Source organism: Malus sylvestris, chromosome 7 (assembly GCF_916048215.2).
Source record: "Malus sylvestris chromosome 7, drMalSylv7.2, whole genome shotgun sequence".
Taxonomy (NCBI): Eukaryota; Viridiplantae; Streptophyta; class Magnoliopsida; order Rosales; family Rosaceae; genus Malus; species Malus sylvestris.
The window spans coordinates 30,521,194-30,540,199 of record NC_062266.1 but is presented as its reverse complement, the minus strand read 5'-3'; the positions used below and the strand labels follow the sequence as shown (position 1 = coordinate 30,540,199).

Here is a 19,006-nt window from a genome sequence, read left to right as displayed (position 1 = left end):
CGTTATCATTCCAATCAGCAAATAATATACATCCAAATGAAATACGAGAATTTACATCGTCATTCTAGTCTACCGATGCATATGCATCCAAAATAAATTAATACCTTACATACAGATAAGAGGAATTCACTCAAACAAAGTCCTCAAAACACTTTTCTCTAATATACACAATGAGAAATAAAGGAGTTTTTTTTTTTTAAGTGTTAATAACATTCTCTTTGTAAAATCGTGAATACATACAAGAGGAAATAGTGAATTACCAACACGTGTATTTTCAAAACTCATTAACACTTAACTAAAATTGATTACCAAACATTCACTATTCTAGTATCCAAACGTCCCTTCTCCCTCACTGCAACATTTCTCCATCCTTCCATCTCCCCGAACCAGCAAGAACTTCCATGTCTCCCATCCCATCTCCTACTCTAACCTTTCGCCATCCATAACGCAACCTATCAGCATCTTCTTTTCCGAGGAATTCATGAAAGAACCATCAGAATACTTGGGGAATCGTTGCCACCTTTCTCCTCTAAACTCTGCTGCTATGGCTACCTTGGGGTAGAAGAGGGTGGATTAAGGGTGGGGCCGCCGACGAAGAGAGATTGGGGAGGAGATGAGGTGGGGTCGCCGGAGGGGAAAGCTTGGAGGAGGAGACGAGGTGGGGTCGGCAGCAAGAGGCTGGAAAAGAAGACGAGAGTAGGTTTGTAGGACGGCAGAGGTTGGAGGAGGTGAGGGTTGGTCAGCCATGTCTGGTGGGATTTATCATTTATGTGAGGAAGAAGAATGTTGTTTGGTTATCAGGTTATGGGAGCAAGTTAGGATGTTTGGGTATCAAAATAGCAGGAGCTTGGAGCAATCAAATGGACAGGTGTAGCATTTCTATTGAGCTATATAATGGTCAGTAAAAATTGGTTACTGACCTATCAGTAGGGAAGTATTGTCTCAGGAAGAAACTAATGGGGAATTGGTGTGACGGCAGTAAGGTATATTCCCAAGAAGATTTAGCGACCATTTGCAAAGCGCAGTTGTATCCAAGCTTCTCCACATCCTCATCCTTCACCATGTTTCCTGAATTTCGCAGAGGTCGAAGAAATGGCAGCACCGTCTTCTTTTACTGCAATGGCGACGGTGGCGTCAGATTCCGACCCAGAAGGAGTAGGTCACTGCAACCCATCAAAGTTATGGACTATTGGGGCTCTCTTGATCCTCCCTTCATGCAAAAAAGCGGAGATATTTCCCCAAAAGATCACAACTTTGAGTGCTCCAGCTGCTTGGAAAATCTTCAAAGTCTGCAAGAACATCTCATCAGTCATTTGGATCCAACTATTATGGGGTTTTCATCATTGCTTGCAAATTCGAGACTGAATCTTTGTAAGAAAACCCAACATTTTATATGATTGCCTATCTCTATATCTTTTGGGTTTTTGTTTATTTTCAGCATAAACAACTTTATGTATGTGATGACTTTGGTTTTTGTAGTGAGGGTTGATGATGCAAGAAATCTTCTTGGCCATTTGGGATTGCTTCAGACCACCATAACTGGGTTCCAATTGTTTCAGAAATGGATACTGGTATGCTTGCTTCTGCAGTTATCCTGTTCATTGAAGTGTTTTCTTAACAAATATTTAACATAATTGACTTGTTTTTTAGCTTCATGAATCGTTACCTACTTTTTTCAGTGTGGTATGTGCGATATGAACAAGCCTTATCACATAATTGATTCGTGTTGCGAAAGCATTGAGCACAAGGCATGATCACAAAATAGATATAGAAACTAATGTGCTTTAATCAAGAGCTTCTAAAGGTCCGATAGTGTATTCATTCTAAACTTTAAAGAATGATGTATATTTGGGAAACACATAGGGAGTTGTAAGCAATTGTCAAGTGGTTTGTTCACTGATTTAGTCCAAGATTTTTATAACAGATGGCACATTATTCAGAAATCATATCTAAAGCTAGATATGTGTTTTTATTTTTTGTTCATTCTTCAAGAGAGTTACTTAGAAATTGCCATAATAGTGAAGATTTGATTTGTAAAGGCTTCTGAGAAATGAATTCAAAATCACACATGGAAATGAAACAAAGTAATCGTTTGTAACTCTTCATTTTATTTTCATTTACATTACTTTTAGAAAAATAAAGCTCTTATTCATTTCAATCACTTTTGTTACCGCACTTTAGAGAAGTGAATTTGAGTTAACCACTAAGTTTTGTTTTTTAACCATGCATTTATTCTCACTATCAGTGTTTTGCCAGATGTAACAATTGCCACTGCACTGGTTCACTATAACGCATTTGTCAGGTCAAGTGCTTCATGCACGGGGTGACCTGTGCTAGTCATTATCCGTTCATATCCAATCAAATCTACCAAGCTTACCTTAAATGACGGGTGGAATTTATTGAGGCGCTTTATAAAATGGCCTTCATAGGGTTTGTTTGAGCAATGAGGATTGACCTTATCGCGGCGGAGGTCTTGTAAATACTTTTGCTGGTCGGTTTCTTGAAGAAGAGCAATTGGTAATTCTCTATTGCTTTTAAATGCAAGTCTTGCATGTTGTCTTCAGTTGTTTTTTGATGGCCGAAGGAGAATCTAAGAACAAAAATTGCAGATCTTGATTGTTCTTAGATAATCTTCCTATGTTTTTGTATATTCACTAATCAATTTTTGCTGTCATGATCAGGATATAAAGGGATTGAGGGTTTACCGGTGGTGAATTGTTTTGAGTAGATCAGTTGCACGGATATCAGATTTACGATAATCGAGGTAAGCTGCTGGTAGGCAAGTCCTGCTAAAAAGGAAGAGTATTTCTGATAATCATACATATATGAGTGAAAGTTTTTTTACTCCTTCCCAAAGGGCTTTGTACCTTGTTGATTCTTTAATTGTTTTTATATCAAGTGGTGTTTTTGTCATAATTGGATAATGGTTATCATCAATTTGTGATATTGATGTGTTAAGGTTTTGTCTATTAGAGAAGATCTGATGCCAAAATGTTGTGATTGGTAAGAATTGATGGATTTTGGAGTAGTATTGGAAGTTCATTGATGTCGAAAATGTTGCGGCTGGTACAAAAAATGATAGATTTGGAGTAGGCTTGGAACCAGTTGTGTTGGAATCAGACCTTCAAGCACACTAGTTTGATATTAAGCTAAACCCAGAGTCATAATATTTTGGCATCTGAACTAAGTTCCAACACCTGATTGCTTATCAGATTGTTAAACAGTTGATGCTCAAAGGGGATAAGTCAAATGGATGGAGGAAATGAAAATTTTGTATACTCTTATTTGGTTATAAATTAGAATGTCTAAGGATTGTAGGGTTCAGCGATGTCCCTAATTCAAATCCGAGTCCAGAAATGGGTTTGAGGGATTTCTAGGTATAAAGGACAGTTAAAAAAATTCCTCATAGAAAAAACAGGTCCATCGAACTAGCAATTTAATGAAGAAACAAACAAAGAAGGTAAAAGCACATGTACTATGTTCAATATGTAGCCTGTCAATGAGTACGTATTTTTCATGTGTCTTCTTTTGTGGAAAATGCCAAATAGATGGTGGTGGTAGTACTTATCAATGCAGAAACAGGTTGCGTGTTGTTCTTTTGGAATATATATTCTACTAGAATTGTACTAGAAAATTCACTTAAGTTGCCTTCTTTTAGAAGATTGAATTGCGCATAAGAAATTTAGCTTATGAAAGTAAGACGATTGGGGATTTCTTTTTTTGGTTTGCATTTATTGTAAAACTTGCAATCTCTCAGTTGAGTAATACTTGAATTTGTGTTCTATCACATTGTAAATCTAAGATCAGGTGGCATCAGTTCATTCAAAATTTTCCGATTTTACTTGGTTGATTATAATGCAAATCAATTTTATTTATTTATTTTTAAATTGAGATGAAAAGGGGGCCCAATCTAAAGAAGTTCTGAAAGATGTGATGGTTTCCTGTCTAAGAGCTTGTGAGAAAATATTAAAATCACTTAAGTGAGTTTTCTAGTAAGAAGAGCATCGCTCAACTTGGTATTGTGAGAACCACCCCACAGATGAAGTTTAGGGACAAATATATCCGATGTAACCCTTACTCTTCTACTAAAACTATTTCTTTTTGTGGAATCACTAGGAATTTCATTGCCTTTTATTTTCTGGCACTTTTACTTTTCCAAAATTGAATATATTATACATGAATATCTAATAGTCTTCTTGAAATTACCATGCTCCATACCTAATATCTATAACTTGATTTATGGATCAGGAGACTGGTAGTAGTAGCTATGATGTCGGACGGAAATAGACGCAAGAGTGCAAGATTGATGGATGCGGAAAGCAAGGGCAAGAAAATATGTTACACCGAAGAGGATGTGTCTTCTGAAGAAGATAATTCCTGCCAGACACGGAGAAGAAAAAGGGTTCAGATTGGACCAGTCCAAGATCCGGCCGCAAGCAGAAATGAGCATGAACTGAAAACAGAGGTGTGTACTTAATAATGCTGTGAAAACTGGAACAGTTATTGAAAAGGAAGTGGAAATGTTGAAGTGTGTTGACATAATATGTATGTAAATATACCTTATATAGAATAATATATCGGACCACATGACGATTAATTTATTCTTTTGAGTTTTTATTAGTCAAGCATAATTTCTGAGTAATAAAATCTGGCAGGCACTCCACATCTTTTCTACATACTTCATATTTATTTAAGTTAATGTATTTTGAATGTAAGGACATGATTGTTTATTGTGAATTTTGCACTGGGGTCATGTTTTTTAATCTTTTTTTTTTTTTTTTGTGTGCATAAATTGCAGGTTGACAATACACTTGCCGGTGATGGTCTGTATTTTTTTTCTTTAAGATTTAAATTGCAACTTACTATATATATGCTATGAATGAAAAGACTCGGTAATTCATTTTTATTGTATTTAATCAAACAGCTGCCATGCCATCAGAGACTCCTCTACCAGAATCATGGAAGCTTGAACTGCTTCTTAGCTTTCTGCGAAAGTAAACACTGGGTTACGACATCTTTTCTTAATGATTATTTATAGTTAACCACGCCATAATATTTAATGAAGTGAATAATTTTTTCTTTTGCTCGTATAAGTGATTAGCCTCTTCTTTAGTGAATTCCTCATCAAGAAAGTTAATGCTTTTTATATCTTTCTTCAACTTTAACTACAGGAAAGACTCGTACAATATGTTTGCAAAGCCAGTAAACTCACAAGAGGTTTGCCCTATTTATTTACGGTCTTTCCAAGTGTATATTCTTGTACAGTTGCTAATACATGGTTCAATTTGAAAGGTTAAAGGGTACAGTGATATTATTAAAGAGCCAATGGATTTCGGGACAATTTCAGAAAAACTCAGTGCAGGAAGCTACAGAACACTGGAAGAATTTCAGGTGGTTTTCTACTTGTTTTTCCTTTCAGTAAGGCTCGGAAGAGAAAACTGGTCTTTGAGCTTCTGTTTTTAACTCCTCTCTCCTTTTGAGTTTGCTGAAAATTTTGGGTCAGCATGTGCATAAACATTTGTTTTGACATAAACAGGTCGTCTGGGGTTGGTTCATAAGTTTCCTTATCAAATTTCTATTTTTGTTCTAGTTTATGGTTGTAGGATTGAAACAAACTGTGTCCCATCACATTTGTGATTGTAACCTTAATGGCGGATTAAATGTTAATACTGATACACATATCTGGTGCTTTAGTTTTGATGTTCATTTGGTCAATGTACAGCATGATGTGTATTTGGTGTCAGCCAACGCAATGTCATACAACCCCCCATCCTCCATTTTTAATAGAGAGGTCAGTACATTAAGCACTGTTATCATCAAAGTTGACCAACATCTTATGCTCTTGAAATCTCCATTTTCGCGTTAACTATATTCAATTTACGGCTTTCCAGGCTCGTGATGTAAAAATTATAGCAGATGAGTTGTTTGGTGCACTGAAGAATGACCTTAAAAGCTTTGAAAGTGTGCGTTCCTCAAAAACATCACGAGCTGGTATGAGGAGCAAGAACATCACGAACAGTTCTGCTGATAGGTCAACTAATGGGATGCCTTCAAAGGGTAGGTGTAAGTCCAAACTACGCATGCCCTAAGTTCAACTTTGAAATTTACATTTTGGCCAAAGTGATTATACAGGAATAGACTACCCTCATTTCTTATGAGATATTGATCAAAGACTTATTCAGTATTCTGCATTTGCTTGTAACAGCGCAAGGGGTTGCCGAGCAGAAGTTACAAAAAGCCGAAGTTCTTAATCCCCAGATTTCGACTTCAAACTTTCAGCGTAGAGATCTAGATCTTAATGTGGCATTATCTCATAATGGCATCAATAATTCTCAATCTTCAAATATCCTTCCTAGTTCCACCCCAACTCAGTACTGTGGTGCACAAACAAACGTTGGGTGCCATAATGGTCAGTTTATTGGGACTCTGCCCTCAATCAATGCCTCCTTTAACAGCAGCATTGGAACTGATGTTGGTAGGGGTAGGGGTCCCGTTATAACTAATCTGCCTGCTTCAGAACTAAGGAGGCAATTTGAAAAGGTTTATGGTCCGTCGCCATCTTCTTCCAGGTGGCGCTACCCTCGAGGTAATTCAAGTTGGACTCCACCCTTTTGCTCCACACTTGGGCTGAACTCAAATTGTTCGGGAGGTGAACCACGTCAATTTCAACCTATGGGTGGTAGAGGACGCACACCGTATGGAACTAATAGTTCCAAGCAGGCAAGCCAAGGTCTGAACCGGTCGAGGCCAGCGGAGATAGGGCCTCAACGACCTGTCTTCCAACCATTCCAGCAGCAAGGGCAAGGCCGGAGCGCACCAACCTCTGGAAGCCAAGTTCTGAACCCGTTTAGGCCAGCGGAGATAGGGCCACAACGACCTGTCTTCCAACCATTCCAGCAGCAAGGGCAAGGCCGGAGCACACCAACCTCTGGAAGCCAGGGTCTGTACCGGTTGAGGCCAGCGGAGATAGGGCCACGACGACCTGTCTTCCAACCATTCCAGCAGCAAGGGCAAGGCCCGAGCACACCAACCTCTGGAACCAGCATGAAGCCTATAAATTTGTCAGACGTAGATCAATGGTTTGGGCATCATCGGAGTGGAGGGGGATCAAACACTGGAGCTCCTCCTGCAAGCTCACAAGGGCTAGGTGCGGCGGAAACAAACATGTTTCCTTTGAACTCTCCGCACTCAGGGGGATCAAACACTGGAGCTCCGCCTGCAAGTTCTCAGGGATGTGACTGAACCCCTGGAAATATCGGCCATGAAGGTTGTATGAATATGTTGCGTGAACAAACATGTCAGTGTGCTCGCGGGTCTGTTTTATCGTACCGTTTCCATTTCGTCAGAACATAAGAGTTTGAAGTTATGCTTTGTTGTTTTTTATGAAACTGCTGAGATGAACTCAACTTTTGGCTTTGGTTTTGGTTTTTCCTAGACAATTACAATCCGTCTCCTGCTTGTTGCATGTTGGTTCAGAGTGTTGTAGTCTAAAATGGTTAACATTTGCTTCTGTATCGGAGGTTTTAAGTTCAATTTCTCGTTGAGTTCAATTCCCGCTACTTCTCTAATGGGCCTAACTTGTAATGGGCCGAATAAGAAATAGTCACAAATAGTGGCCCAATGGATCCTAACAATCCTTCCTTACCCTTAAAATACGACGTGTCCTCGTGCCGTTTCCAGCAAAACCTCACTGCAAATTTGAATTTTTTAAGATTCTGAAAAATTGATTAAACCAGATGTGTCCTCATCTGTAAAAATGCAACGGGCTTAGGGGCCTTTCGTGAATAAGGAGAAATATATAATGTCGATTTTACCCTGATAAATTGTAAAAAGGCAAGGGCATAATCGACTTATTGGACTCCAGTTGTGCTGTTTCTAATCCATTACGTATACCCATTATCTTCCACTATCGACGCAGAATAAAAGCAGAGAGAAAGAGAATGGAGGTCAGTGCAGCGGTGGCTACGGCGGCTGCCGCCATGTCCGTCAAGAGCATGGAGTTGAAATGGGTGAGCAGCAGAGGCAAAACCCAGATGGAAAAAACAATAAAAACGCCATCAAAGTCCAATTCGCCATTTCCCCTGCAAGCCATGGTCCCAATTTTCATATCCACAAACCCATCTCACGTACACCCATCTGACCTCCGAGACCTCTTCACCGCCTGCAACCTCTCACCCCAACGGTTCCCCAATTACGCCGACGACGGCGGCGTTGAAGCCGTCGACTTGCACAAGCTGCGCATTGCTCTCTCCCACAGCTCAGTCCTGGTCTCGGTCTTCTGCAAGCCAAGTGATTTAAATGGTGATTCATCATCGTTATCGTCTTCCAACGAAACGCAGCAGCAAAAGAGGAAGAAGAAGAAGAAGACGGTTGGTTTTGGGGAGTTGCTTCGGAATGCGGTGACGCCTGTTTCACCATCTAACGGTCAGTTGGTCGGCTTTGGCCGCGCCGTTTCCGATCTCGGACTCACCGCTTCCGTCTACGATGTCATGGTATAAATTAACACCATTTTTCCAATAGAAAATGTTGAAATATGGATGTATTGTTTGAAGATGCTTCAGTGTCTGTTTGTCAGGTGATTCCTTCGTTGCGGGAAATGGGAATCGGCAGGATGATTGTTAGAAGAATCATAAGGTGCTTCAGTTTTCTATCGTTCTTGAAAACCGACTTTTCGTAAAGTTTTCAACTTCGTCGTTTCTCTGAATGCCTTCATGATATGTTCATTTAGCTCACATTGTTAAGTAGCACAGGGATTTGCAGACTCGGGCGTAACTGAGTTGGCTACCCAAGTTCCAATTCTCTTCCTGTAGTTTAGATTAGATTAGAATATCGCTCCCATAAGAAAAACGCTAGGATTTTGTGGTGTGTGAAAAGCTTTCCATTACTTGTTGCAGAATACTCACAAGTAGAGACATCTATGACATAGCAGCCCTTTGCTCAGATGATGAGAGGTAACAAATTACACCGATCTCGCTTGAATGCCGAAAAGCCTCAATCTTTTGGTGAAAAAAATATCTGCTGTGAATCTTGATTTCAGGTCATTCTTCAAAGGGTGTGGCTTTGGGGATGACATTTTGGCCTCCACTGCAATGATGTATACAAGGAGTAGTATTTCAACTGATCCTGAAGGCAATGAACAGATGATTAAACGTGCCGGTCGGAAGCTATTGCTAGTTCCACCCCTCTTAAATACCTTAGAACGCAAGAAGACTAGGAAATCATAAAGCCCAGCCTCTATATACCCTTGGCTGAAGCATCGAGATTCGAGACCCAAAACGAACTCCTTTCTTCTTCTGTTTTCCTGAAGGAGGAAGGGAGTAAGCTAGTTTACCTGTAAGCTTTTGATCATGAAAACTTGTGTAAAAAATAGTCTCACTGTTATTATATATTGCCTTCAGAGTCATATTCCCTACAGTATTATGCTGTGCGTTTTGTATTTTAAATCACAGATTCCTGCCCAGCTGTGGTGCAGTTTTGGCAGGGAAAAGAAGTTTGACAAAAGGGGTTAGCCCAAAATGTTGGTAGGGCATAAAAATTATCTCACCTCTAAAGTAAAGTAGCAATTTAGACAGCTTCCCTTCTTTCTCTTCAAGAAAGTTGTCTCTCTCAGCTTCTCTCTTTCCTTCAATTAGCCTGGCATGGGGAAACTCTGGGTTGAAGTGTGCCTGATATCCGCTCGAGGGCTCACGCGTTCCTCTTCGTTATGGAAGCTCCAGTGGTATGCTGTTGGGTGGACTAATCCCAACAACAAATACTGCACCAAGATTGATGCATCTGGAAATGCAAATCCGGTTTGGAGAACCAAGTTTGCTACCTTGGTTGAGGGCTCGGAGGCGGACTTGCAGGATCTGGCGCTGCACATTGATGTGTACAGCAGAGAGCCTATATTCCTTAGGGAAAAGCTTCAGGGGACGGCAACTATTGTCCTGAGAGAGTTTCTGGCTAAGCATAACAAGAACTCTGGGGCTCCAAGGCAAGGAGCTGAAGAAGTCGGGAGCTACCAGTTGCGGAAGAAGAACTCCAACAAACCTCAAGGGTTCATCGATGTTTCAATACGAATTTCCGAGGATATGGAAGCTCGAAGCTCGTACACAGGTTCATAATTTATAGAAAAACTTTGAAAGATCTTTGTATAAATTGGTTTCGAATTTAATGTGATTAGACTTCACTTCTGTTTTTTTATAGGCAGTGAGGGAGGACCTATGGATCACAGCAACACCATCACCTTGGCTACTGGAGACGGGTCTGCACCAGTGATACGACCTGTAGGTCGACAACTAAGGCCAGAAGATCAGTTCCGTATCAACTCCCCATATGCACAACCAATGCCTTTCCCTCCAAACTATTCCAATCCATCTGCATTTGGACCAAGCTACCCACCAGCCAGCGCCACAAGTTACCCGCCAGCAAGAGAACCAAACTACCCTTCAGCAAGCGGACCAAGCTACCCACCAGCAGGCGGGCCAAGCTATCAGCCGCCTAGAGCTCCACCACCGCCTCCCCCACCTTCTAATGTTGGCTACATACCCACTTTTATCCAGAGAACAGATCGAATGCCAGAGACCTACATCAATATGCCATCATCTGGAGCACCGCCTGGTCGCAGAGGAGCAGCTGGTGTTGGAATGGGAATCGGTGCTGGAGCGCTGGCGGCTGGTGCCGTGATCTTTGGTGATGACTTCATGTCAGGATTCGACGTTCCTTCAGGCTTACAAGATGCTAGTCTTACCATATCAATTGATCCTCCTTTCTGACCATGTTTGTAATTAGCATCAGCTTATGAAATGAAAATCTGTTAATTACTTTTTAATTACAGCTATAATCATCCGAACATAAATTTTATGATGAAAAGTAGTACAGCTATTGTGTTATACTTCAAGTTACAGGCATTTCCCATTCCGTTGCTGAAAAAAAAATTCACGTCCTAAGAACTTCGCCTGAGCGCATTCCGATGTTAGTTTGCTTGATCAAACCCGTCATTTACGAGACTAGCGTCATACTACAGCTTGTATGTGCTGCTCCTGAGAATCTCCCAAAGCTGTTTGCAGAAACTTCTTAACTATTGAGACAAACTCATGAAATTTCTCTTCATGTGGCAAGTGCCCACAATGCTTGATTACTTCAAGGTAAGACCCGGGTATGGCTTGTGATAGCCTCTTGGCATTCCACGAGGGGACAATCCGGTCAGTATCACCCGTAATTATCAGAACTGCGTTCCAAAGAGAGAACGCTTAGTATCAACACTACATGTTTCCTCTCCAACATTAACGATAACATCGATAAGACAGTCTGGTAGTAGAGCATAAAAGGTCTTGGCTACACTAAAAGTTCATGGCTCAAACACACTAGCCAAAACTAGAATCTGGTTATTTGGCTTGGGGAAAAATATAAGGTTAAACTGTTACCAGGGCATGAGATTTCACAAAGTCTTTTCGACAATGGTGGCTTCGACTTAGATGAAGTGTCTGTGAGCATTGCTGCTGTGTACTCCAGAAGTGCCTTGTCCCAACCCTTAATCCTCAATGGCTGCATGTCATACGAACATCCAGGTGAGCACTATGCTCCCCCGAAACCAAACACAAGAAAGAAGGCAAAACTGTTCAAGATGATAACCTTTGTATAACCTTGTATGACATGTTCGGTGACTTGTTTCGAGTCATACCATGCATTCTTAACACCAGCAACACCAAATTTATCAATAGCCATCCTCACCTGAAGATTGTTTCGTAAGTTACTGTCAGATGTCAAAAAAAGAAAAATACCAGTATATCTTGTCCAGTGACATAACTATACAACCATTGTTACTGAACTAAAAGATTTTTCAAGCCAGAACTTAGAACATCAGGAGAAAACGTTTTCGAGATAATCTTAAACATTTGATCTTTTCCTCTAGTTCGCTGGAACACTCGATCAATTTACAGTAACTGGAAAAATGAAACCAAATGCAATGTAAAAAAATTGAGAGAGGGAGATCCTTACAAGCATTGCAGCAAAGGCAGAGCGTAGAATAGCCAATAAGAATTTCTTGTACAAAGAGTTAAGCATGCCAACCATTCCCTTCACGAGTCGCATTACTGCATCTGAAATAAATTTGGTAAACTTGGACAGAGTCTTGAAAAACTGGATAAATGGATTTCCTTGATTTACAGAATTTGAGGCATCTTCTTCAGTCTGGTTATCTTCTTCCGGTTGATGGCCCTTAGCAACCTTCTCAATAGCCCTTGGGGCAAAAATTGCTGGGGAGATAAGGATTAGAGCAGCAACACGCTCTGGGGATTCAAAATATGAATCAACTGCTACAAGACAACCAGCGGAATGCCTGATTTAAAAATTCAAATCATTGTGATGAAATGATGACAATGATTGAGAAGCTTTACTATCATTCCTAAAACAACTTATATATAGCCCAAAGGCACTATACGAGACTTAACCTCAATGGGAGTACCAAGGAAATGTGAGCAGAACCAGTTTTTTCCTTTCTCAAGACTGATTTATAGGGTGCAGAATTTGCCAGTGTTTTCTTCTCTTCTAGATCAGTGAATATATGGTGCTAGTCATTTTGATTCGGACACAACAATGAAAACGGCCAAGATGACTGGCCACCTGGTCAGCAAATTTATATGTTTCATTGAGGTTTTAATTCAAGTTTATCCAACATCTACTTAGGGTAATCCAAGGTACGAGCTTTCTCCACATATGCATGTTTACAAAAATTGCAATCTCCAGAATAGAGAAGTGAAAATCAATGATTCCCTTAGAATAAAAGGCAAATCAAGAGAACGAAAATATACATACCCCACTAGAATCGCCTTCTCAGCTGCCAGAAAATCAATGAAGTACAAGGTAGCAAGCACTGCAAATGCCATGGAATATGGATTCAAAGGTTTGGATTCCCCATTTTCAGAAGCTGAATGCCCAAAAGCGCTTACCCTTGATGTCAATCCAAAGGCTGGTCTATCAAAGGCAAGAACCTTGGAACCAGTAGCCTCTGCCAATGGCTTCATAACTCGACTGAACGAGAAAACTGAGGCACCGAAGCCATGTAACAAAATCATAGGATACCCAACATTCTTAGTCTGGCTAGAGAGAGCCTCGGTCTCATATACCTGTGATTGTGCATTATATACCTTGTGGTGTATCTCCACTCCTCTAAACTCACAAAAACAACTATCCGGGTCAGCTAAAAGTTTCGGATTCTCCAGTTCATCTTCTTCAACCCCAGCTATTCCCCTCCTCTTCTGCTTTGTTTGCACATCCAGCAATTGCTCTGGTCGAGATTTAAAGTCAGAACCCAAAAAAAAAAAAAAAAACATACACAAGAGGTAAAGGGAAGTGATTTCCACACACCCCTTTTCTCCTTATGCACGCCTGTGTTTAATTCTAACTTACGCAGAAGGAGAAAATGAGTGCGCGGAAATCATTTCCTAATGTATACTAACAATTAAGAACAAACCCAATAATGCATAAAGCAAAACAAGAGCAAATAATTCCAATGATGAAAAGTTATCCCACTTCCCAATTCCCAACGGCTAATTAACATGATGAGCGGAATAACGAGTATCGATAATAAAACACAGAAAGATAAGGAATTTAGGCTTACCAGAACCGGAGTATTGGGCGCCGCCGGAGCCACTGACGGAAGCAGCAGAAGCGACTGGAAAAGACTTAAGAATTGTGTGGTTTTTGGCATCTGAACCAAATCTTGACGGAAAGCTTAAGCTGATGGTGGTGTTGCCGCCACGAAAGCTTGAAACTTTGCTGCAATTCTTGAGCAAGGCAAAGTCCGGAGGAAGCACCCCCACTCCTGCGCTGCTCCCCATTGGGATTTTGGCGCCTTCAATCTCTACCGCCTCACCTGAACTTTACGTAGTGGCCTTGAATCTGTGAAAAGACTTTTATTTAGGTGTCAATTGTAATATAACTTGCACTTTGGGTGATTCAATGTAAAATTATTAGTTTGTGAGGCAAATTCATAAAACCCAAAACCTTCAGGGGCCATTTCTGCAATTCTTCTTTTTATTAATGTAAGAATTGGAAAGTCTAATTGAAATTCCCGAGGATGACGACGATGGAGGCTCTGGTGTGCCGGAAACTGGGCGACCCGACACAACCCATATCAGACGGAGGTGCGGAGAAAGCGATCGTGGTGGAGAAGAACCACCCAATTCCGGAATTGGGTTCGCCGACATCGGTGAGAGTGAGAGTGAAAGCTACGAGCTTGAACTACGCCAATTATCTGCAGATACTGGGCAAGTACCAGGAGAAGCCGCCCCTCCCTTTCATCCCAGGCTCCGACTACTCCGGGACCGTCGACGCCGTTGGACCCGCCGTATCCAAGTTCAAAGTCGGCGACCCTGTTTGCTCTTTTGCCGCCCTCGGCTCTTTCGCCCAGTTCATCGTCGCCGATCAGAAAGAGCTGTGAGTTCGCTTTGTCCCTCTCTCCTTTCTCTCTATAAATTACTGATGTGGGATTGTTGGGGTTGGAAGGTTTGGAGTGCCGGAGGGGTGTGATCTGGTGGCTGCCGGTGCACTGCCTGTTGCATTTGGGACCTCGCACGTGGCACTTGTTCATAGGGCCAATTTGTCCTCCGGTCAAGTACTGATCTTTCTGATAATCTTTCTGTGTGTATTTTTCTATGTGTTTGTTCGTGTTTGATTTATTGTGTTGTGTGTTTGAATCTGTAGGTATTGCTGGTTCTTGGTGCAGCTGGAGGAGTTGGCCTAGCGGCCATACAGATTGGCAAGGTTGTGGGAGCCATTGTTATCGCCGTAGCTAGGTACTTAAACTTGTTTTGATTTGACTGTAATTGGTTGTTAGTTTTGCTTTTGAATGCATTTAGGAAATGGGATTTTGTTGTTGGGTGCTGAATTTGCAGGGGAGCTGAGAAGGTGGAGTATTTGAAGCAGTTGGGGGTTGATCATGTGGTGGACTCGAGCAGCGAAAATGTTATCCAAAGTGTGAAGGATTTCTTGAAATCCCGAAAGCTTAAAGGGGTTGACGTTTTGTATGATCCGGTTGGAGGCAAGCTTACGAAAGAGGCCATGAAGGTTTTGAGTTGGGGAGCCAACATTTTGGTCATAGGCTTTGCAAGTGGAGAGGTCCCTGTCATTCCTGCAAATATTGCGCTTGTTAAGGTACAATTATTGATTGTTTACAGTCCCAAATATCGCAATTGTTGGCGGATATGAGTAATGCCGGCTTAAGATTCGATGGTTAGATTGTTTGCAGTCCCAAATATCGCAATTGTTGGCGGATATGAGTAATGCCGGCTTAAGATTCGATGGTTAGAGGAACATAAGAGTATTTAGGATTGATTAGTGGATAGGATGTGGAAGTTTTTAAGGACGCCAAAACCTTAGTGAGAATTATAGTTATTTGAAATTGATCACCTGAAACTCTTACTTCCTTTTTCCAAGTAGTGATTGCAGTAACTACCACTTCAATCATATAGCCTTTAGCATCTGTATGTGAAGCGATCATTGCTTGAAATATGTGAGAATAATGTTGGAGAAGGCTGAATGAAAATATGAGTGTATAAAATTGTGTATCTAACTTACGTGGGTCTTACTTATATTTTGTTCCTGAAGTTTTGGTTCAAGAATAATGCACTTATGCTTGTGTATTATTTGCACCAGAACTGGACGGTGCATGGACTTTACTGGGGTAGCTACAAAATACATCGACCAGGTATTCTTGAAGAATCGCTCAAGGAGCTACTGTCCTGGGTGGCAAGAGGGTTGATCAGCATCCACATTTCTCATGCTTATCGCCTGCCCGAGGTTAGGAACTCGTACTCTTTTTTAACCTCTTATCAGAGCTACCAGCTCTGGCTTCTGAGTTTTCAGTACTCTGTGTGAGTAACATTATGATTTGGATGATGGTATGAAGACACATCCTATAGAACTGATCAGATATAAGTGAACGAAATGTAGAATAATTCTTCAAGGAACTCCGTCTAGTATTGTCCATGTGATTAAGTGATTTGTTGCTTTGACTTTAGTTTACTGCAGAGATTGATTATCTGAGCTGTTTTCATTTGCGTGTAAATGACAGGCCAATCTCGCTTTCTCTGCCATCAAAGATAGGAAAGTCATTGGAAAAGTGATGCTTGTTCTCGATGACGAGAGAAGTGCAAGATCAAAGCTTTAACTGGATCAGAATTCATCCGGGATGGCGGAGCCTTGTAATCGTTGGCACTTCATATCCAGAAACTTTCGTAATGTGTTAAGCGTCGTTTACCATTTGATCAGATGATGATAGAAAATCAAATAAAATCTGATGGTTTGGGTCCGTAGTACCAGTTATGTAACCTCTGTGTTTTATTGACCTGCCTCTGTTTGTCTATTTTTGTTCATTTATGAATGCACAATGAAGCCAAGCTTCGAATTTCGTGGATGGCGAATTCAATTCTAAATTCAGTTGCCCATTGTGTGACTTCGCCAAACTCCCCCTCTTATTAGTGTAAAAATATCGATGTATTCAAAAAATAAATAAAAATTGGAGCCAAGGTTTATTTGCGAATGCGAGATCAACTGATAGATGCCGTTCAATTGAGATTACAAAAGTGATATTTCATTGGGTCATCACAAACCAATCTCCTTTTCTCTTTCTCTTAAGCCTTTTGCTAACAAAAAATGATTTATACTAAAAAATGGCAACTGGGAGGAACCTAACAGAGCAAAAGTAAATCCCAGAAGATGAATAAGAACGGAAAAGGCGTTGCTGGGTTGGCCTCCTATGAAATTGGGTAGTATGGAAAGCAAAAGCAGGCTTAAATAATTACCGATGTCATTGAATAATTAAAACAATAATAAATATGAAATTTTATCTCATGTGAAGCTTCCGAAATATTGATATCGTGTTCCATTCGTTAATTTTTTTTCTCAATCAACGTGTTTATAGTTTCAATAGTTAAAATTTTATTCAACAATGGAGTGGAGGGTGAGATGAGTTTTGATAGTTGAAGAAGATAAATAATGGGTTAAAAGTAATTTGGGGTGTATTTAGAAATTTCTTATTTTCTTTAAACCTCATAAGGTCAAAATTATCATTACATAATAGGTTACATAAGACACTTAATATTAAATTTTAATGTGGGGTGCATTCAACATTATGTGGGGTGCTAATAAAAAAAGCCTTAAAATAATTGTTTTTTTATGTATGGGAGGGAAAAGAAGGCAAAAAAAGAGGAGGTTTGGGTTCCACCAATGAGAGGTGATGCAAAAAGAGGACATGCTCCTAATTTGTTATGTTTGTTTAGCCAAGACGCCCATGTTCCATGTTACTCTCTTTTTTTGGCCAATGCATTTAGTACTTCTTATTAATTTGTTAAAAGTTTCAAATTTAGGGCACCAATCAAATTGTGCACTTGACATAATAGTTTTTAGGATACATACATTTGTTAAGTGCAACACTTACATTACCCATGTAATTGTGTATTTGTCTAATCAGATGATGTAATGGACCGTTAAAGTAGAGAAGGACTTGCACGCATCAAGTTTTCTATTACGCCAGTATTTTAAACTAATATTGTGATCTCATATGTAAAAAGATTTATAGGCAACATTGTGGTATTGACTATTAACTCATAATATCATAGTGATGTTCTAAAAGGTGAACGTGAGTCATTCCCCTTTTAAGGGGTGCTAACCTATTCAATGAGTCAACAACGACCCAAATGGTACCCCTTTGGTGGGTCAAATAGGTCATTCTATGAGGACCTGGATTATCTCCGAGGCAAACCCTCGGGATCCTGCTGGATCGAAATCCAACGGCTACAAATAGGGGGTCCCTCTTAAAGCTATAATAATTGTAGCCGTTGGATCGAAATCCAACAGCCCATGTTTGTCGCTCAACAAGATCCCGAGGGTTTGCCTTGGAGAGGATCCAGTTCTATTCTATGAGTCAGGATGGCACTATTTTATGGTCTCCATATTGAGTACGTATTCGTACATTGTCATACCAATTTTTTTTAAGAACAATCTAAATAATGTCCATTCTTTTAGCCCAACTTAGGCCTAAAATTAAACCGAAGAAATGTGCTTTCGGTATTCAGGACCAGATAAGTTGAAATTGCAAAAGCTAAAATACGAAATGCTCATCCACCTCAAATGTCAAATTTTCAGGTTACTTTTCCGCTATTTTCTTTGCAAGCTTTTGATGGATCAAACTTAGATGTCGTCGGTAAGATTGAATCGCAGTTTCAATCCTACATTTAACAAACAGAAACAATAATAAATTAAAACTGAGAACACAAACAATTTTACGAGAGAAAAAGTCCTCAACAAGTGAGGAGAAAAGCCTCGTAGCACACAACTCAAGCATCACTGTCCACTAAGGAAAAATGACTTATACAAGACTCAATAAGATAGACATTTACTAGCAGTAAATTACTGCACTTGAAATTATCTCTTGTACTTTTGTTCTTGTAGCACGCAGTCCTTACTTAGCCTTCTTTTGGATGAACACGGTTGACAAACAAAGGAATGCACACAATTTTGCTTCACACGATACGATAATTGTTAGATTTCTAAAGCCTCACGAAAATTGCTCTCAAAATCTAGCCCTAGAAAAAAAAAACACACTTTTGCTCTCAACATTCTTAGAATACGCAAAAGTTAATTTCTCACAATATATACTTAGTTATGCAAAAGTTAATTTTCTAAATAAATGCAATGATTTTTACCTTAAGAAATTCACGAAATCAAGTCAAATGATGTTGCCATGTAAATCAAGTCAAATGATAATGTGATTCAAATTCGTTTTTAACGAGAATCAAACATAAAACTTCTCATTTATAACGTAGTACTAAGTGGCCACTTAGATCTAAAACTTAAGGATTCAAAATGAAATCGATGACCTTCATCAAAAATAAATAAAAAATAAAAAATTTGAAAGCTAAACATCTATGACACGTGCCAGCTAAAAAGCTTGCACTTTCACAAACCAATCTCCTTCTCCACCTCCTGCAACCAAGAGAGAGCCGCCGTCAACAAGCTCGTGGTT

General features: G+C 40.1%; 5 protein-coding genes across 12 annotated transcripts; 4 read left to right on the top strand and 1 right to left on the bottom strand.

The window, feature by feature from the left end:
• The first annotated feature begins 252 nt into the window (after positions 1–252).
• Positions 253–7,550, top strand: LOC126628248 (uncharacterized). Of its 7 annotated transcripts, XM_050297867.1 has the most exons (14): positions 253–1,371; positions 1,480–1,571; positions 2,257–2,517; positions 2,682–2,764; positions 4,249–4,465; positions 4,799–4,823; positions 4,925–4,994; positions 5,172–5,217; positions 5,293–5,391; positions 5,723–5,791; positions 5,892–6,063; positions 6,206–6,772; positions 6,878–6,926; positions 7,032–7,550. In XM_050297867.1, the coding sequence occupies exons 5-14, from the start codon at positions 4,268–4,270 to the stop codon at positions 7,240–7,242; spliced, it is 1,506 nt and encodes a 501-aa protein (XP_050153824.1). In that variant the 5' UTR covers positions 253–1,371; positions 1,480–1,571; positions 2,257–2,517; positions 2,682–2,764; positions 4,249–4,267; the 3' UTR covers positions 7,243–7,550. The 7 variants fall into 7 exon arrangements, with proteins under 7 accessions (XP_050153824.1, XP_050153823.1, XP_050153822.1 ...); XM_050297866.1 differs by having other exon boundaries at positions 6,878–7,550; XM_050297865.1 differs by having other exon boundaries at positions 6,206–6,926.
• A 307-nt stretch (positions 7,551–7,857) lies between these two features.
• Positions 7,858–9,538, top strand: LOC126628253 (uncharacterized). Of its 2 annotated transcripts, XR_007625327.1 has the most exons (5): positions 7,858–8,492; positions 8,576–8,634; positions 8,895–8,951; positions 9,038–9,333; positions 9,482–9,538. XR_007625327.1 is itself a non-coding variant. In XM_050297872.1 (4 exons), the coding sequence occupies exons 1-4, from the start codon at positions 7,941–7,943 to the stop codon at positions 9,222–9,224; spliced, it is 855 nt and encodes a 284-aa protein (XP_050153829.1). In that variant the 5' UTR covers positions 7,858–7,940; the 3' UTR covers positions 9,225–9,403. The 2 variants fall into 2 exon arrangements, 1 of the variants encoding a protein (XP_050153829.1); XM_050297872.1 differs by lacking the exon at positions 9,482–9,538 and having other exon boundaries at positions 9,038–9,403.
• Positions 9,539–9,633: 95 nt separating this feature from the next.
• Positions 9,634–10,810, top strand: LOC126628252 (protein SRC2 homolog). The gene is made up of 2 exons (XM_050297871.1): positions 9,634–10,095; positions 10,186–10,810. The coding sequence occupies exons 1-2, from the start codon at positions 9,639–9,641 to the stop codon at positions 10,752–10,754; spliced, it is 1,026 nt and encodes a 341-aa protein (XP_050153828.1). The 5' UTR covers positions 9,634–9,638; the 3' UTR covers positions 10,755–10,810.
• Positions 10,778–13,897, bottom strand: LOC126628250 (uncharacterized). Its single transcript, XM_050297869.1, has 6 exons — positions 13,601–13,897; positions 12,796–13,267; positions 11,980–12,319; positions 11,614–11,712; positions 11,406–11,526; positions 10,778–11,209 (listed from the first exon to the last, which is right to left on the bottom strand). Exons 1-6 carry the CDS (start codon positions 13,818–13,820, stop codon positions 10,995–10,997), a joined length of 1,467 nt encoding a protein of 488 aa, XP_050153826.1. The 5' UTR covers positions 13,821–13,897; the 3' UTR covers positions 10,778–10,994.
• A 136-nt stretch (positions 13,898–14,033) lies between these two features.
• On the top strand, positions 14,034–16,445 carry LOC126628251 (uncharacterized). The gene is made up of 6 exons (XM_050297870.1): positions 14,034–14,418; positions 14,488–14,596; positions 14,686–14,777; positions 14,877–15,135; positions 15,637–15,780; positions 16,055–16,445. Exons 1-6 carry the CDS (start codon positions 14,060–14,062, stop codon positions 16,148–16,150), a joined length of 1,059 nt encoding a protein of 352 aa, XP_050153827.1. The 5' UTR covers positions 14,034–14,059; the 3' UTR covers positions 16,151–16,445.
• The last annotated feature ends 2,561 nt before the right edge of the window (positions 16,446–19,006 follow it).

Coding starts and splice junctions, on each gene's coding strand:
- LOC126628250 (XM_050297869.1), bottom strand. CDS start 13,820: ATGGGGAGCAGCGCAGGAGTGGGGGTGCTTCCTCCGGACTTTGCCTTG. Junction 11,713..11,979: donor CTGCCTTTGCTGCAATGCTT/GTAAGGATCTCC, acceptor AACAATCTTCAG/GTGAGGATGGCTATTGATAA. Junction 11,210..11,405: donor TTGTGAAATCTCATGCCCTG/GTAACAGTTTAA, acceptor TTTGGAACGCAG/TTCTGATAATTACGGGTGAT.
- LOC126628251 (XM_050297870.1), top strand. CDS start 14,060: ATGACGACGATGGAGGCTCTGGTGTGCCGGAAACTGGGCGACCCGACA. Junction 14,419..14,487: donor GTCGCCGATCAGAAAGAGCT/GTGAGTTCGCTT, acceptor TGGGGTTGGAAG/GTTTGGAGTGCCGGAGGGGT. Junction 14,778..14,876: donor ATTGTTATCGCCGTAGCTAG/GTACTTAAACTT, acceptor CTGAATTTGCAG/GGGAGCTGAGAAGGTGGAGT.
- LOC126628248 (XM_050297863.1), top strand. CDS start 4,268: ATGATGTCGGACGGAAATAGACGCAAGAGTGCAAGATTGATGGATGCG. Junction 5,392..5,722: donor GAACACTGGAAGAATTTCAG/GTGGTTTTCTAC, acceptor GTCAATGTACAG/CATGATGTGTATTTGGTGTC. Junction 5,792..5,891: donor CCTCCATTTTTAATAGAGAG/GTCAGTACATTA, acceptor ACGGCTTTCCAG/GCTCGTGATGTAAAAATTAT.
- LOC126628253 (XM_050297872.1), top strand. CDS start 7,941: ATGGAGGTCAGTGCAGCGGTGGCTACGGCGGCTGCCGCCATGTCCGTC. Junction 8,493..8,575: donor CTTCCGTCTACGATGTCATG/GTATAAATTAAC, acceptor TCTGTTTGTCAG/GTGATTCCTTCGTTGCGGGA. Junction 8,635..8,894: donor ATTGTTAGAAGAATCATAAG/GTGCTTCAGTTT, acceptor TACTTGTTGCAG/AATACTCACAAGTAGAGACA.
- LOC126628252 (XM_050297871.1), top strand. CDS start 9,639: ATGGGGAAACTCTGGGTTGAAGTGTGCCTGATATCCGCTCGAGGGCTC. Junction 10,096..10,185: donor AGCTCGAAGCTCGTACACAG/GTTCATAATTTA, acceptor GTTTTTTTATAG/GCAGTGAGGGAGGACCTATG.